The 16,957-nt window shown below is 49.3% G+C and overlaps 1 protein-coding gene across 1 annotated transcript in view; it reads left to right on the forward strand.

The window, feature by feature from the left end:
• ITGA9 (integrin subunit alpha 9) overlaps nucleotides 1-16,957 on the forward strand; it is a 348,367-nt gene that overhangs the window by 1,788 nt on the left and 329,622 nt on the right. Inside the window, exon 2 of the mRNA XM_029244105.1 lies at nucleotides 14,697-14,824. Coding sequence (XP_029099938.1) covers nucleotides 14,697-14,824 — 128 coding nt within the window. The remainder of the gene's footprint in view (nucleotides 1-14,696; nucleotides 14,825-16,957) is intronic.

Consider the following 16,957-nt stretch of genomic DNA (forward strand, 5'->3'; position numbering starts at 1 on the left):
GTAGCCTGGGCAGGAGCAACTGGAGAACACATCCCAGGATCCTAGCCCGGGCTCCCGAACTGTGTGACCTTGGCACAAAGCATGTGGGGAGGGCTGTTAAAGATAGAAGGGCTGGGGCTTCCCTGGTGGTGCAGTGGTTAAGAATCCACCTGCCAATGCAGGGGACATGGGTTCTGAGCCCCGGCCCGGGAAGATCCCACATGCCATGGAGCAACTAAGCCCGTGCACCACAACTACTGAACCTGCGCTCTAGAGCTTGCGTGCCACAACTACTGAGCCCGCATGCCACAACTACTGAAGCCCGTACGCCTAGAGCCCGTGCTCCGCAACAAGAGAAGCCACCGCAATGAGAAGCCTGCACACTGCAGCGAAGAGTAGCCCCAACCACAGAAAGACCCAACGCAGCCAAAAATAAAAATAAAAATAAAAATAAATAAATTAATTAATTAAAAAAAATAGAAGGGCTACTCTGGGCAGGGGGCTGCTGAGGAGGGGCAGGCAGGGGAGCTGGAGCACCACATGGGGTCTGCAGCTCCGCAGCCTCATGGGTCTCTGAGCTCTTTGGGCCACGGGTAAAAGCTGCCCCATTTTGGAAGTAGGGGGAGTCAAGAGCAGATCTGACTTGGAAAAAGAGTCCAGCCTGCTTTGTTTTAAAAAGGTGATGAGGAAAGGCTGTGTGGTATGAATATTTCAAGTATATTTCAATATTTCAAGTATTTCAGGGGTCCATCCGCAGCCAGGCTTCCAGTCTCAAAATCGCTCTCTCTTGCTTCTGATACTGAGTGGGCTGCTCTTTTTATTGGAGCGCTTGTCCCTATAGCTTTTCAAGTACCAACTAATCTCTACTGCAATCTATTTAAAGCAACTCTTCTTATTCCCTGCCCCCCACTGCCTTAACTCTGTCTTAGTTTTTGCTTATCTCCTTGTCTTCTGTCCTCTTGTTATTTCTTCCTAGCGTCTTCCTCCCTATTCTTTTCTCTCTCCTCTCCCTTCCCCCCAGTATTCTTGGTCTTAGACCTTGACGGTTATTCTCTGCTGATTATGCTGCCCAGTCTTGGTTATGCCAGTGGTCTTTGAAGCAAGAGACTTTCAGCATCTCCTATATTCAACTTCTTTCTTTTCTTTATATGTTTAGAGGCTAGGCTTACTATGAGGCTAATGAAACTTCCACCAAAGGCCTCTCACTTGCACAGGCCCCTCCCTACCGAGGCCCTGTGCCTAATTCTGTATTTGTAATTTTGTATTAATTTTCTTAGAGGTAGTCCCCCTATGTTTGTAGGATTCAGGCCCTGCGGAATCTGGGTCTACCCTAGGTCTCTACCTTAACTCTGGGGTTGGTTGCTTGACTTAGTGACTGACTGTTGGTCTCTTCCTACCAGGCAGTCCTTGGGCCCTGGATCTTTTAGCTTTGCTTGAGGGACATGCAGGTTGTTTCCAATTATTCACAATTATAAACATCAGCCGGGTAAACATCCTTCTAACAAAAGCCTTGCGGACATCCTTAATTATTTCCTTTGAATAAGTTCCTGGGCTTAGAATTGCTGGGTCAGAGAGGGAGGGAGGTTTTAAAGCATTTTCTGTGCGTTTCCAGAGTGCCAGTGGAGCTGAAGTGTGCACTTTAGGGAACTGTATTTAACTTTGGAGTAATTTACCAAAGGGCTGCTCCAGTCCAATGGAAGAGCATAGCCACCTACATGAGGGGGACTTAAAAAAACGATCACAGAGAGTCAAATTGGGTGTGGGAGGTAAGTGACAGACACCAAGAGGACAATGTGTTAAAACTCTGAAAGGAAAAGGAGGCAGCATTCACTAAGCGTTGTATCTGCTGTCTTTCTTTCTGAGCAGAATTTACTCTTAAGCTTCTTCATTCAGTCTTAGTGGTTCAGTAGTTTTGCTTTGTGCTAATTAAACACTTCTGTACAGGTGGAAGGATTTGTTGTGTGTAGGGTAAGGGAGGGAGGAGAGTGTGCAGGGGGAGGGGCAGGGAGAGAGCCCAGGCACGACAGTCTGCAGCGGCCGGAACTGGAGGGTCCCCAGGTTGAGGGGACCCCAGGTGCACATCACAAAGCTCCTGCATATGGTCCGTCAGTAGGACTAGTGCTTCTTCTCTAATCCCCTAACTGAGCATTCCTAGCAGTTCTCTTTTAAGTAAAAATTCTCACTGATCAGAGGTCCTATCTCTCTGTGTAAGGGATGGGGTGGCCTCGCTTTCCGAGCCCTGGGGACTGCGTCCTGCATACGCAGTCATGTTGCATTGGGAACAGAGTCCTGGACCCAGCCTCTCTCCAAGGGTTTGGCTTGAGTGGCCTCTGCTGTCTGTCAATGCTCTGGGCAGTGAGCGTTGTCCCCATGGCCAGGTGGACCAGAATATGGCAGGCAGTGTGATAGATGTCATTTGTATCAGTTTGGATGCAAACATGCAAGTGACTCGGTTTCTTTTTTTCCAGTGACACCCCGAGGGCATCTCCCTGCTCTGAGCTAGCGTCCTCCCCTAGACCTCCCACCACCTGGGTCTTCTTGCTCCCTTTGAACAATAGCAGGAGGTGCCAGGGAACACGGACAAAGCAGATTTCTGTCCCCTTCCTTTAGACACGGACTGGTCCCTCAGCTGCAGGGCAGACAACTGTAACACCCTGTGAGATAAATAAATGCAGCCCTGCTGGCTGGCGTAGAGCCCCAGAGCGGGTTTCTTTCACACCCTCCCTTCCCTCCTTCCTCTTGGCCCCAGACGCCCCGGAGTCCTAGGCGGTTGGGTGCATTGGCTTCCTTTCTGGAGACGTGCTTCCTGCCTCATCTCCGGGGACGCATCAAGACGGCTGTGCTCGGGCCCAGAGCAAGTGCTCGGAAATGGAAGAGGCGCCGGCGTTTTGCTTTGTTAAGGTTGTTAGAGCATCGCTCAGTGAGGAACAGGAGGTGATTCAGAGCCGAGGGGACCATAGCATCCTCAATTTGCATGAAGGTTGAGAATTAAAAGAACAAGCTAGATGGTCTGGCACTGCCAGCGCAGTTGCCGCGAGCCAGATATATTGCTGTCTAAATTAAGATTAATTACAACCAAATAAAATGAAGAATTCAGTCGTACAGTCATCCTAGCCACATTTCAAGTGGTCAGTGGCCACGCGTGCCTCGTGGCTACTGTACTGGATAGCACACAGAACATTTTCACCGTCGCAGAAAGTGCTGGTACTGGTTTGGAGCAATGACTTGTGTCTTAAAGGGCTAGCTAGACAGGGACTTCCCTGGTCGTCCAGTGGTTAGGCCTCGGCGCTTTCACTGCCATGGGCCTGAGTTCGATCCCTGGTCAGGGGACCAAGACGCCACAAGCCATGTGGTGCTGGCACCCCCCCATCCCTCCGGCAAAAAAAAAAAAAAAGGCTAGACAATGATCAAAAGGCAGTGTAAGAAAAGTCGACCCTTGTATTTGAGTATGAAAACTGAAATGAGGGAGCTTAACTAAAAGTTAAGACTGGGCAGCCTCTTTTCATCCATCAGACATTGGAGTGCCTACTCTGTGCTAAGGGCTGGGTATTCACGAATGAAAAATACACTCACAGCCTGATGGGCGAGAAGGTTGTGGGCTTCTCGTCTTGTGTGTCAGGCAGAGATGAGATGTGGGCTCCCATAGGGGAGAGGCTGGTCCTGGGGCAGCCCTAGGGACTTGTGATGGGCAGAGGAGAGTCCTGTGAAAGTAAAACCTTCAGAAGGGGGACCCTGGGATCATGGGCCCCGCTCCTCACCCCCAGCCCCACCCGGCTTTGCGAGGAGACACCCAGAAATGATGGTGGTAGCCGGGCCTCCTCCTAACCTCTGTGGTGCCCTCTCTGTGGCGTTCTGTCCCATGTCAGGCTCTCAGGTGGGGCTGTAGCTCCACTTCCCCATATGGATTTTCTGGAAGTAGCTTTTTCAAACCTCGTTCTTGGTTCTTACTGGCCCTGCAGAGCCTGCTTTCTCAGAGCACTCAAGAAGGGATGACACATGTATGAGGCCCGAGTTCTAAGGGGACCCGGAAAGCATCCCTTGGGGTTTCCAGGACGTTTCCCTGAAGATCTCAGGAGGCTGGCAAGGGTGCTGTTTCCTGAGCTAGTGCTGAACGCTGGCCAGGGGAGAGGCAGCTGTGTCCCTCAGGAGAGAACCTTCCAGGGCAAGAAGACAGACTCTTCTCAGCCAGTTTCTAGCAGCCCAGAGTGTGAAAGTGTGAAGGGCCGGGCCCTGGCCAGCTCTGAGTCCCTGGTGACCTGCTGCTGGTCAGGAAATGGTCTCCTTCTGATAACTCCCATTGTGATTTGTCTGGGGAAAATGCCATATTCACATTTGTTAAAAGCAGCCATGGTGTTCTCAGAAATCATTTGTTTTCAAGGAAGTAGCATATAACTTTAAGAAATCAAAATGGGGACTTCCCTGGTAGTCCAGTAATTAAGACTCCGTGCTCCCAATGCAGGGAGCCTTGGGTTTGATCCCTGGTCAGGGAACTAGATCCCGCATGCCACAACTAAGAGTCTGGAACTAAGATCCCGCATGCTGCAGCCAAGACCTGGTGCAGCCAAATAAGTAAATAAATGTTAAAAACAAAACAAAACAAAATGAACGATCCCATCAGATAGGATTTGCAGGGCATCTACAAGAGGTCCAGTGCTTTCACAAGCGTAATAGTCCCCAGTGGGATCTTTGGGACAACCTAGTGAGTGGTTTTCAGTTTGCCAGGTAGAGAACAAAGGCTTACAGAGTTACACACCTTGTCCAAGGTCCATCCCAGCCTTGGTGATGCATGCACATTGGGGGCCTGTGCAAGAGAATTATGGGGGTGGGCGGTAAGGCCGGTGAAAGAACTGGGAGTTGGGGAGGAGACAGGATTGGGCAGGGAGAGCCTTGGACTGTGGTTGGGATCTGATTCAAGTGTTGCCGCGGGCACGCCCACCCCAAGATTATAATCAGTCCCTGGGGCTGCCTGGGAGATGCGTGGCCTCAGCTTGATTGCCTGGAGGGGGCTGCAGCTGGAGGCTGTCAGCTGACTGTCCTCTTGCAGCCAAAAGGCTTCAGGTGGTGCACACCTACCTCTACGGCGGCCACGGAGCCCATCGTGTGTGAAAGGCTGTGTTCGGAGATGTGAGGTGTGTTCTTCGGCCTGTGGTGTGGCTGGGATCATCTGTGCCTCTGCTTATCCCGCTGTATCAGTATTGGGGGCGCTGGGATTCTGGGCTGTTAGAATTGGCTCCGAGGCAGACTCCCAGGGTGTCTCTTCCTGACCTTTGGGAAGTCTCAGGTGAGGGACGGAGGAGGAAGAGAGCTCCCACCTTACCCTGAGCCATTGAGTCGTTGACGAGCACTTGGCTGGAGGGAGCTGCCAGACCTCAACCCTGGTACCTTGTGAACTGCAAAGCCTCAAGCCACGTGGATTTGGCGACCAACCAAAGCAAAGTGTTTGAGCATCACTTAGGAAGTGAAAGTGAATCCAGGATTCGGAAAAATCCAGTCTTTGAAACCACAGGCTCACTTGGTCCCCAGTGTCTGCTTTTTTGGGAGAACAAAAAGGACTTGTGAGTTTAAATTTGCAGCAGCAGCGGTAGCAGCAGGAATACACTTACAGGGCGCTAAGCCCGTATTAACTCACTTAATGTTCTCTGCAATTGCTTCAGCTGGTTATCATTGTAGCCCCATTCATGAAGGGGAAAACTGAGGCACAGAGACGGTGTTTGCCCAAGTCACATGGTGACACAGTGGTCGAGCTGGGGCCTGCGCCTTTGCCTCTCAAGAAGTCAAGAGTCTGAGTGTGGAGCTTCAAGGCACCCAAGCATCTGTGTCATGAGATTCTGTCTTACTTTCTTGGAAAAGTTACGGAATCACGGTCGTGGTTGCTTCCCGGTGACACCCTTAGCAGATGCTTATTCAGGACCCACGGGATACCTGTGCAGAGATCCTGGGGTTCTGCTTTCCAGAGATGCTTGATCGCTCAGTAAACAGGGACCAGTGATTCTGCCAGGGACTTTTGTAGGTCCTGCTGTCATGCTTAAGTCTCTATAAGACAGAAGTGTCCTAGGAAAGATGGAGCGTTCTATTCCGTGTGTTCATCCTAACCTCCCTGGGCTGCTTTTGTTACCATCCCTCCACCTGCTCCATTGAGTCCTCTGGGCTCCCATGGCTTATTTAAGAAGCTCTGTTTGGAGAGTAGATGGGAAAGGAAGCCATGGCGGCCTGTGTTTAGGATTTACCCCTGGGTCTGTTAAAGAAACCCACGCAGAGTCAGAATTTCTGTACAGGCGGCCAAAAATATGAGAGCAAATCTGAGCATAAAAAAAGTATGGAACGAATTTCCTCCATCTCAGCTCATCCCTTGGTGTGTTGAAGCCCAGGTGACCTCTCCCATTCTGGACTGTTTAGTGTTAAAATGCTGCAACGTGCACAGATGCCAGAGCAAAGTCGGCCGTGTGTGTGGGACACCGCAGCACTGCACAGGGTCCTGGCACCTCTTCTCCATCAGGCTGGGTCCTGGAGTGGATGTTCCAGATGCAGAGGAGTGGGGTTCTACCTGGCTCTGCCTTCATTATGGCCCCTGGTTCCCCAGCAACAACCAAATCCGTGGTCTGTGCCATAATGGGGGGGGGTGCCTGACTTGGCCCCCATTTAGGAGCGGTGTGTTCTTGGCAAGTTACTTCAGCTGTTTGAGCCTCATTCCCTCCTCTATAAAAGAGGAATAATGAGAATTTGTCCCTCATCACATTGTGGGGAGATTAAATGAGATGATGTCTGCAAAGTCTGGAATGTAACATGCAGAACAGAGTAAACCCTGGATAAATATGAATAGCTATTTCTATTGCTACTTTGATCTGACATTTGAAGCTAATGGTCTTCATCCTGCCTTTAGATGCTAAAAGTTTGCTTTCAGTACATTTGTTGATCCATTTATTTATCAAAATTTCAGTGTCAGCACTCAATACAGAAATGAATGACAGAGTCTTGCATAAGACACTATTATGTGTGGTCTCTAAAATTTTGGTCATGCTCTACATAAATCTGCATTTTTGTGTATTCATTTGTATGTCTACTTCCAAAAGGATCTGAGATGGCTGCTTTAATTGGAGACCTGTGGGATTGTAAACCCTAGAGTTTTTAAAATCTTTTTTAAAATTGAAGTATAATTGACTTACAATATTATATAAGTTTCAGGTGTACAACATAATAGTTCAAAATTTTTATAGATTATATTCCTTTTAAATTTATTACAAAATACTATATTCCCTGTGCTGTACAATACATGCTTGTAGCTTATTTATTTTATACGTAATAGTTTGTATCTCTTAATTCCCTTCCTCTGTCCTGCCCTGTCCCCTCTCCCCTCTCCCCCCTGTTAGCCACTAGTTTCTTCTCTATATCTGTGAGTCTGCTTCTTTTTTGTTATATTCACTAGTTTGTTGCATTTTTAGATTCCACATATCAGTGATAACATACTGTATTTATCCTTCTCTGTCTGACTTATTTCACTAAGAATAACACCATTCAGGTCCATCCATTGAAATTTTGCCATTTGCGTTCTTTTTTATGGCCGAGTAATGTTACATTATATTATATACCACATCTTTATCCATTCATCTGTTGATGGACACTTAGTTTGCTTCCATATCTTGGCAATTGTAAATAATACCGCTTTGAACGTTGGGATGCATGTATCTTTTTGAATTAGTCTTTTCTTTTTTTCTAGGAATGGAATTGCTGGGTCATATGGTAGTTCTATTTTTAGTTTTTTAAGGAACCTCCCTACTGTTCCCCATAGCGGCTGCACCAGTTTATCCAATATATTCCCACCAACAGTGTAGGAGGGTTCCCTTTTCTCTACAGCCTCGCCAACATTTGTTATCTGTGGTCTTTTTGATGATGGCCATTCTGACAGGTGTGAGGTAAATCCTAGCATTTTGCATGCCTCTTTTCTCAGTGAGCAGGCGGGAGGTCACTTCTTTTCTGGGGAGCTCTGGCCCTCATCCCAGGCTCCAGGTAAGTCTGGGAGGTAGGTCCACACTTGCAAGGTGCTGGTGAGAATTTTACCCCCCCAAAAAAAAGTAAATGTGAAAGTATTGACCTATTTTTCTTGGAGAAGGAAACTTTCACGAGAAACCAACAGGAAGATTTCAGGACTCAGGTCTCCAGAGCTCTGCAGCTTGCTCTGCCTCTTGAATTTTAATGTTTACTTGATGCTCTCAGGTGGGGAAGGAAAACCTCGGCTCTTTGCCATGTTTCCTTCTCCGGGTACATCTACCAGGACCTGAGCCCCTGGATGGGGCAGCAGCCTCTGAGGACCCTTTACTCCCATCTAGGGTGGCCAGGGGGGCTAATTTCTCTCCGGGGTGGGACCTTCCCCGTGACTCTGTTCTTTCCCGGTTGGTCGTGGAATTCTACCTATTTCCTTCTCGGGGGAGTGAAGGATTTGGCATGGTAAGGTGGCTTTCCTGGCACTGGCTTTCCCACTGCTCAAGTCTTGGCTGTGTTTTGCGCAGTAAGGGATGTGGAGTGATACCTGGGGTTTCCCTGAGGTGTGGTGGACACGCAGTGATTGAATTCCACTCCTGTAACTAAAACGTGGTCCCCAGGGAAGTTTTCGTTTGGGGATCAAATGCCTGAAAGCAAACCTAATGGGTTTAAGGTTTTTAATCCCCAGTTGCTGTCCTCGATCTGGCTGTAATTTCGCCCTGCAGAATCACTTCTGTGGTATTTGTAGGAAGGGAGGGAGCCCTTGGGATGATGTCAGTTCCGAGCCTCCCCCAGGGAAGTAGCTGTGGTTCAGCCCTTTTCTGCCACCTGCTCCCAGGGGAATTGACTGGTGGTTTGCTCTCAGGAGGTGAGGGATGGGTTCAGAGTAGGATGGGAGGCTGGACTGGAGCCTTGGTAACCTGCTTCCCCACACACAGGTCAACTAAGGAAGTGGCTCTGTTGGAAATATGGAGTGCATTTAAACTGCCACAATAGGAGGGAAGGACTTCCCTGGTGGTCCAGTGGTAAAGAATCTGCCTTCCAATACAGGGGACACAGGTTCAATCCCTGGTCAGGTAACTAAGATCCCACATGCCGTGGGGCAACTAAGCCCGTGAGCCACAACTACTGAGCTCGCACACCTCAACTAGAGCCCGCGTGCCGCCAACGACAGAGCCCACGCGCTCTGGAACCTGCGTGCCACAACTACAGAGCCCACGAGCCCTGGAGCCTGTGCGCCACAACTAGAGAGGGAAAACCCACACGCCTCAACTAGAGAGAAGCCCGTGCGCCGCAACAAAGAGCCTGCGCACCGCAACTAAGACCTGATGCAGCCATAAATCAATAAATAAAAGTGGGTGTTCGGGGGGACTGGAAAGAACATGCCCTTGGACATGGACACCCTGGGTTCAAATCCCAGCCACTTTTCAGCAATGTGACCCACCGTTTCTGAGTAAAGTGCACACTAGAAGCTGCCTGACAGGATTGCCTTGAGCAGGAAATCAGACAACCCATGATCATAACTGGGGCTGGCAGATGAACGGATGGGCCCACATTTCCAAATAGGTTCGTGAACTGCTCATTAAGAGAGGCGGCCCCTCATTATAGTTTTGATTGGCATTTCTCTAATAATTAGTGATGTTGAGCATCTCTTCATGTGTCTATTGACCGTCTGTATGTCTTCTTTGGAGATATCTCTATTTAGGTCTTTTCCCATTTTTTGATTGGGTTGTTTGTTTGGTTGTTGAGTTGTATGAGCTGTTTATATAGTTTGGAAATTAAGCCCTTGGCTGCATCATTTGCAAATATTTTCTCCCTGTCTATAGGTTGTCTTATCGTTCTGTTTATGGTTTCCTTTGCTGTGCAAAAGCTTGTAAGTTTTATTAGGTCCCATTTGTTTATTTTTTGCTTTTATTTCTATTGCCTTGGGAGACTGACCTAAGAAAACAGTGGTATGTTTTATATCAGAGAATGTTTTGCCTATGTTCTCTTCTAAACAGCAAGGTCCTATTATGTAGCACAGGGAACTATATTCAATATCTTGTGACAAACCATAATGGAAAAGAAAATGAAAAAGAATATATATGTATAACTGAGTCACTTTGCCGTACAACATTTTCAATCAACTATACTTCAATAAAATACAAAGAGAGACAGAGAGAGGCTAACCTCTGGGTAGCACCATGCCAACCATGTGAACGTTCTAGGAAAGCAAGAAGATGATTGAAATTCAGCCTGATGGGGAGGAGAAGGACCATCTTTCAGTTCCAAACCCCTGTCTGTCCTTTGGGGACAGAGCTTCCAATCTAAGTTCTAAGCTCAGGGCCACCTGCAGAGCATCACATGCCTCTTTCAGACAAGGTCACATGTGTGAGTGGCTGGCACCAGAGAGGGTTCTCGACACCTGTTGGCTCCCTTTTCCTCCTTTCTGGCTGACGTGGGATGGGCAGAGTAGGGGAGTGGGCCCTGCACCCCACTGCTGGGGTGCGTGCTGCACTTGGTGTCTTACCGTGCTTTGTGGGCTCAGGCAAGTCCCATGACCTTGTGTGGCCACCTGCTTCTCCATCTGTAAAGTGGGGATAATATCAGTGCCTCCCATAGGCTTGCTGTGAAGATGAAATGCAATTGTGCCCGGAGGGAGCCTAGCCCAGCACCTGCACACTCCAAGGGCCCATTACAGGCTGGTTGTCCTTGTAATTAGGAACCCAAGCTCTGAGTTAAGGAGGAGGCTAAAATGTCTGGGAAATTTGTATGCTTCTTTAACTGGGGATGAGAGAGGAGAGCCTTGCTTCTCGGGGTCATCAGTTCATACGGGCCCCAGATGAACGTGATTATTTGTAATCAGCGTAGGTGGTTCTGTAACACTTCTTAGATTATAAATCACCTGGGGAGCTTGTTAAAATGCACGCTCTGATTTAGCAGGCTGGGGATGGAGCCTGAGATTCTGCATTCCCATCAGGCTCCCAGGTGTTTTCCATGCTGCTGGCCTGAGGACCACACTTGCAGTAGCAAGCAAAGGTCCGAAACAGCCTGATGATTTATCACTGGGAGCCTGTTGGTGGGGACACTCCTTTAGATGGTAACTGTACAGAGGAAAGAAACATCTTATTGTCTTGTCAAGAGTGCCGGGAAAGATTCTGGCGGGGGGGTGGGGTGGACATTTGAAGTGGCTGGGATGTCTCTCTGTAACTGAGAACGAGAAAAAAAGCAGATGGCATCTTTCAGTGGCATGCCCTGAACTCTGGGCCAGTGCCCTCTCTCTTGGGACCAGCCTGGCGAATAACCAGCTGAACTAACTTCAGAAGAGGCAAGCTCATCGGCTGGCCTGTAGAGCAGTCTTGCTGGCCGGCGGCCTAGGTAAAGAGCAGCACCAGGCTGCGGAGGAAGCCACAGTGTTCTGTGAACACAGAGATACGGGCTCGTCCTCCAGCGAGCCACCACTGTGAATGTCATGCACACAAGTGCACACACGCCCCCTTATCTCTTGCTTCATTTCTTGTTAGATTTGGGGGAAAAAACCTCCTCTGAGTAGCTGATTAAGAGTTTGAACCAGATGGTTGTTATCAGTGCTTGATCAGCCCTTGTTGTTAGGATCATTGAGTACCTTGGGCTTGGAAGGAAAACATAATTCAGCAGGTCCCTTCTCCAACTTTCGATTCTGAAATAAGTTTCTGCTTCTCTGTCTCAGCTCTCGGCTGGGAAAAGCAGTGCTGGGATTTAAGCTCTCCAGGGTCCTTCCTGCTTGGATACCTGCGTATCTGTGTTGAGAAGTCTGGAGCAGTGGCAGTCTGTGGAAGGTCTGGGGTTCCAATGCCACTGTGGGGGACATAATAGAGAAACAGGCCATTGTTTCTTGCAGCCATTTCCCTTCCTTTGTACATGATGAATTCTCCCCCTTGTTTAGTTCTTGTGATTTTTTTTTAATAGCATGGATTGCAATTGGCGTTTATTCGCTGTGCTGATATAAATTCAGAGTTGGTGGGAATTTCTGGACCCAGGTCTGTCCCATGGGGGTTTTCTAGTGGAGGAGGTATTTTATGTTCCACAGCTCCTATGGCCTGCCATGTGGAAAGGCGGTGGGTGTTACAGTGTAGAGATGGCAAGCTGCTGATGCCTCTCACCTGTGTAAACACAGCCAGCATTAGAGAGCCACCCTTGGCCGAGCCCCAGTGGCTCTGGAGCTCAGCCCCAGAAGCCGGGGTGGAGGGGAAATTGACCCCTTCATGTGGCTTTCTTCTCCCTGGAGTTTCATTTGGTGTGTCGTCCTGTATTCGAGTGAGAGCAGTCGCAGGCCGGCTAAGCTGCCCTCATGTGGTTGATGGTAGCAGTGTGGTCTGTGGGGAAAGTGCTTGCTAGGATTTCCAAAGGTGATGGGTTCCAGCCCCCCTTCTGCTTGGGGGTCCTGCAGCTGTGGCCCATCGTGGTGAGGCAGAGGCTGGGAGCTGCCTGGGGAGCACTGGGGGGTTGCAGATCCTGGGCTGTTACTGAGCGGCAGCAGGCAGCTTGGGGGTGCCCTCACTGCTGGGGGCCTGGCTCCTCTCACCCCTCAGTGTGGTATGATTTGATTCCTCATAGGATCAGATCCAGACTCTCTGAGACTGACCTGGAAAGAAAGGTTCCACTAAGGAGACCCTTCCTAGCCTGGGGGGTTGAAGGATTGGGCTCAGGGGACCCACGTGCCTCCTTGTGAACCTGACACCATGTCTCTGAGCCAGATTAGGGTGGTGTCCCTGTGGGGTCTGCCAGCCTTTGCTGAAGGCCCGTCTGAGGGTCTCAGCCCTCCGTTTTCGGATCTGGAGATCTCCACCCCTTCGCTCAGCCGGAGCGTTGGAGGGGAGCAGCGTCATTCTGAGACCAGGGTTGGGGTGAACGTTTGAGATCCCAAGATGAAGGTGGCTTTTAGGACAGAGTTGGGGGGGAGCCTTTGTCAGCTTTCTACAGCCCTAGGGAGGCTGTTTAAGGTCCTTCTAACCTGTGCTTTTAGACACCTTTTCCAGAGATGCATGACGGAGAATGCTTTCCATTCCAAGGCCAGTGGGAAATGATCTATTTCATAACATGCCCGATAGCCTTGGGAGGGAATCGCATCTGCCTTCCAGGCTGCAGTGGCTTGGCACTGTCTACTCTTTGAACATCAGCATGGGTTTTGTTTAAAGTTTCGTTGTACAGGTCCTTGTAGCTCAGCACCAACCATTCCTGACTGGGGGTAGTTAGTATTCTTTGCTACAGCTCTTTGGTTGACTGCTTTCCAGAAACAGTGCACAAAACTGTAGGTCAGAATTGTTTTTGTAACATCTGGAGGGGAATGTGTGCCATTCCCCCATGTTCTGTACCCAAATGTGTGTCTCTGTCATCTTGGTGTGTCTTGCTCTTTTCCTCCAGTGGGCAAGGGCCCTGCTGGGGACGGCTCATCCCCAGGGCAGCTTTTCAGTTCAAGATGAAAGATGCACAACCTGTTGTAGCCAAACTCTTCTATCTCCGGTTTGCTTTGGGCTAGAGGACGCAGTTTATAATTCCACATTGCTGCTACTTCTTTCCTGTCACCCCTAAATGTACATGTGTGTGTGGCAGGGAGGGGCAAGAGGGGGACATGGGTCAAAAGGCATTTCTAAATTTTTTTTTATTTATTCACTAAAGTTTTTAAAAGGTTGAAGTGTAACCCATCCAGAAGAGTGCCCATTGACATATCTACAGTTGAATAAATTTTCACAAATTTGTATAAACACCACTCAGTTTGAAAAAGAGAACATTTTAAGCACCTCTCTCCAGGAGCCCTTCTTCCTGGTTACAACCCTCTTCCATCTCCCGAGGTAGCCAACCTTTAACACAACTGTTAAATTTCACCTACTTTTGAACATGAGATAAGTGGAATCAGGCAGTGAGTACACCACTGTCCCCAATGTCTTTTGCTCAGTGTTTGTGAGTTTCTTCCATGAGGTTGCAGTTGACTGTTCATTGATTTTCATTGCTGTATACAATTCTGTTTCTACACCACAGTTTATTTATGCATTCTAGCATTGATGGATCTTTGGGTTTCTTCTAGTTTGGGGCCGTTTCACACCCAGCTGTGAACATTTTGTGCATGTCTCCTGTAGACATATGTGCGTTTCTGTTGGGTATGTTCCTAGATATGAGATAGCTGGGTCAGAAGGTAGGCACTGTTTTAGCTTTCTTAGGAGTTGAATCACTTTTCCAAAGTGGTCGTGATGGTTTACACTCCCCACAGCATGGTGTGAGGGTCCCAGGTGCTCCATATCCTGTCAGCACTTGGCGTTTTCAGTCTTTTTGGTTTTAGCCTTCTAGGTGGTGTGAAGTGGTATCTCATTTGGATTTCTCTGATAACTAATAGAGTTGAGCACCTTTTCATACGTTTATTGGCCATTTATCTTTCTTCATCAAGGATCTGTTCAAGCCTTTGGTCTATTATTCTATTGGTTTGTCTGTATTTTTGTTATTGATCTGTGGGGGTTCTTTATACATTCTGGATACGAACCGTTTGTTGGTGGTATGTGTTCCCAACCAAACTCAGATTTTTTTCCAGGCATGTTAAAATCATAACAGGTTCACTGTAGGAGTCCCTCTTCTCTGCCCCCACCCCGCTCCAGCACTGTGTAGTGCTGGGGTATGATCTCCCAGGGAGCATTCAGACAACACACCCATGGTTGGGTGAGGATTTAACCATTGGCTGCCCTTTCTTAGTACCGGGTTGTGACCGAATGCCCTTTCTTCTTGATGTGCAGGGTCCTTGTGGGTGCACCAAAGGCGGATTCCAAGTACAGCACTTCAGTGAAGTCCCCTGGGGCTGTGTTTAAGTGCCGCGTCCACACCAACCCTGACCGGAGATGCACCGAACTGGACATGGCTCGAGGTGAGTGGATTTTCACTGCCAAGATGGGAATGGGTATCACACCCTCACACTTTCCTCTTTTTCTTCCTGATTATTCATCCATTTTTCCTTCCTTCCTTCCACCCATCCACCCACCACATATTGAGTATCTGTTACTTTGTAAACACTGGGATACACCAAAGATCCTGCTGTCCTGGGCCTTATAAATTAGTAGGCAAAAGAGATATTAAACAAATAATTGAGTGTGAGAAGATCAGAGGGGAGGTGAGTATTTGATCTGATCTAGATTGGAGGGTCTGGGGCAGTGACTTTTACAGTGACCGGAAAGATGCACAGCAGTAAGCCGGGCAGGTACAGGAGGCAGAACCTCCAAGTGGAGGAAAGTTTGTGCCATTTTAAAATTTAGAGCAAGCACAGCATCACTGGAGTGGTGAGCAGGGGAGCGTGGAAGCAGAGGAGGTTGGTGAGGTGGGCTGGGGCTGGACTACACAGGGCCTGACAGGCTGGGGTAAGGTGTTGGGATTCGATCCTACGTGCAAGGTGGGAGGCCATTAAAAGCAATGTTAGGTTTTATGTTTTAAGTAGGAAAAGATATGACTGAGGGATGTTTATAAGAGCCCGCTTGGTCTGGTGGAAAATATATCATCCTTGGAGTCAGATCTGCCTGGGTTCAGAGCCCAGCTCTACCAGTTACTCACTGGGACTTACTGGGAATGTCCCAGAGCCTCTTTGGCCTCAGTTGCCTCACCTATAAAATCAGAAGGAAGATAGCTATCTCATAAGGATTACCTTGAGAGGATTGATGAGATAATAGAGATGAATACACAGAACTGTGCTTGGCACATAGTCGGTTCTCAATAAGTAAGAGCTATATTTTATTGTACTCATCAATTCAAGACCTCACTTTCTTCAAAGTCCTTTCCCCTCAAGATCTTCTAACTATTATTTTTTTTAAATGAAGAATTGTCACGATTTTCTATAGCAGAAATAGGGGAGGTGTCCGTGGTGTCTACGACTGGTTTGTGGGCTGTTTGTTACTGGTATATAACAAATTAAGGAGCTTACTTCATAATATAAATCAATGTACTGCTTCCTTCCTTGAGAAAGTCTTGCTATGAAAAAAAATTGACTGAATTAAACAACATACGTGGTGGTGGAGTCAACTTGCATCTTGTTACCAGTTCCTTATTTACGGGCTGGTAATGTAATAGGGGCGGGGCAGCCGCGGGGCTGTTACCGCGAGAGCCGGAGCGCAGAGGTCAGAGGTCCTGCTCCGCCGGGCCAGCAGGGAAGCGGTCGTCGTGGCGGAGAGTGTGGAGACAGGCGGGTCACGGCCTTCTCCCCGGGGCCCTCCAGGCCTTTCGGCCTCCGCCGGCGGGTGAGCTGGGGGCCCGGGGACAGGCCGAGGGCTGTGTCCTGCAGGGCTCCAGAGCCCTTGTTACTGGGCTCCGGCCTTGAGGCAGCGGCGAACCTCTCCCCCGTGCCCACCTCCGCGACCTAATGGCGGCGGCGGTCACCCTGGATCGCAGTCTGCGGGACCTGGCCCCCAGTTGGGCGGCCTAAGGAGCCTGAGGGCCCGCTGGGTCCTGGGCGTCTGGCTCCCTCAGTGATGACGGCTGGGCGGGGTCTGGGGACCTGGCCCTGGGGACCTGGCCCTGAGGGCGCCGCCAGCTGAGATCTGCCTCCTCAGCCGGGCTGGGCACTGGCGGGAGGACCCGGGCTGGGTGCTGGACCAGCGCTCCCGGGCAGGGTGACCGGCCTGCGCAGGGACCCCTCCTCTTAACGAGGCCTGGACCTAGGAGGGCGAAAGTTGATCCTTGGGACCTTGCCCCTTCTTGTCATAACAGAGACTAACATTTGTTTGGTGGACGTTTACAGCAACATCGTGACCCGACCTCAGGAACAAAGGATCTGACACCAAGAAGCTTCCAGAAACTAACCCCGCCCGTGCCTCACCTTTCCTGTAAAAGGGCTTTGCTGTAAGCTTTCAGGGAGTGTGGAGTTTTCTAAGCCTTGAGCTACCTGTCACCTTGCAGGGCACTGCAATAAACCTTTCTCTGTTCCCAATTCCGACTTTCGTATTGTTTGGCCTCACTGTGCATCGGGCACAGGGTCCTGCGTTCGGTAACAGTAACAAACACTTGGGTTGTTTGT

Source organism: Monodon monoceros, unplaced genomic scaffold, assembly GCF_005190385.1.
Source record: "Monodon monoceros isolate NGI ecotype Baffin Bay Population unplaced genomic scaffold, NGI_Narwhal_1 Super_Scaffold_3, whole genome shotgun sequence".
In the NCBI taxonomy this organism is placed as follows: domain Eukaryota; kingdom Metazoa; phylum Chordata; class Mammalia; order Artiodactyla; family Monodontidae; genus Monodon; species Monodon monoceros.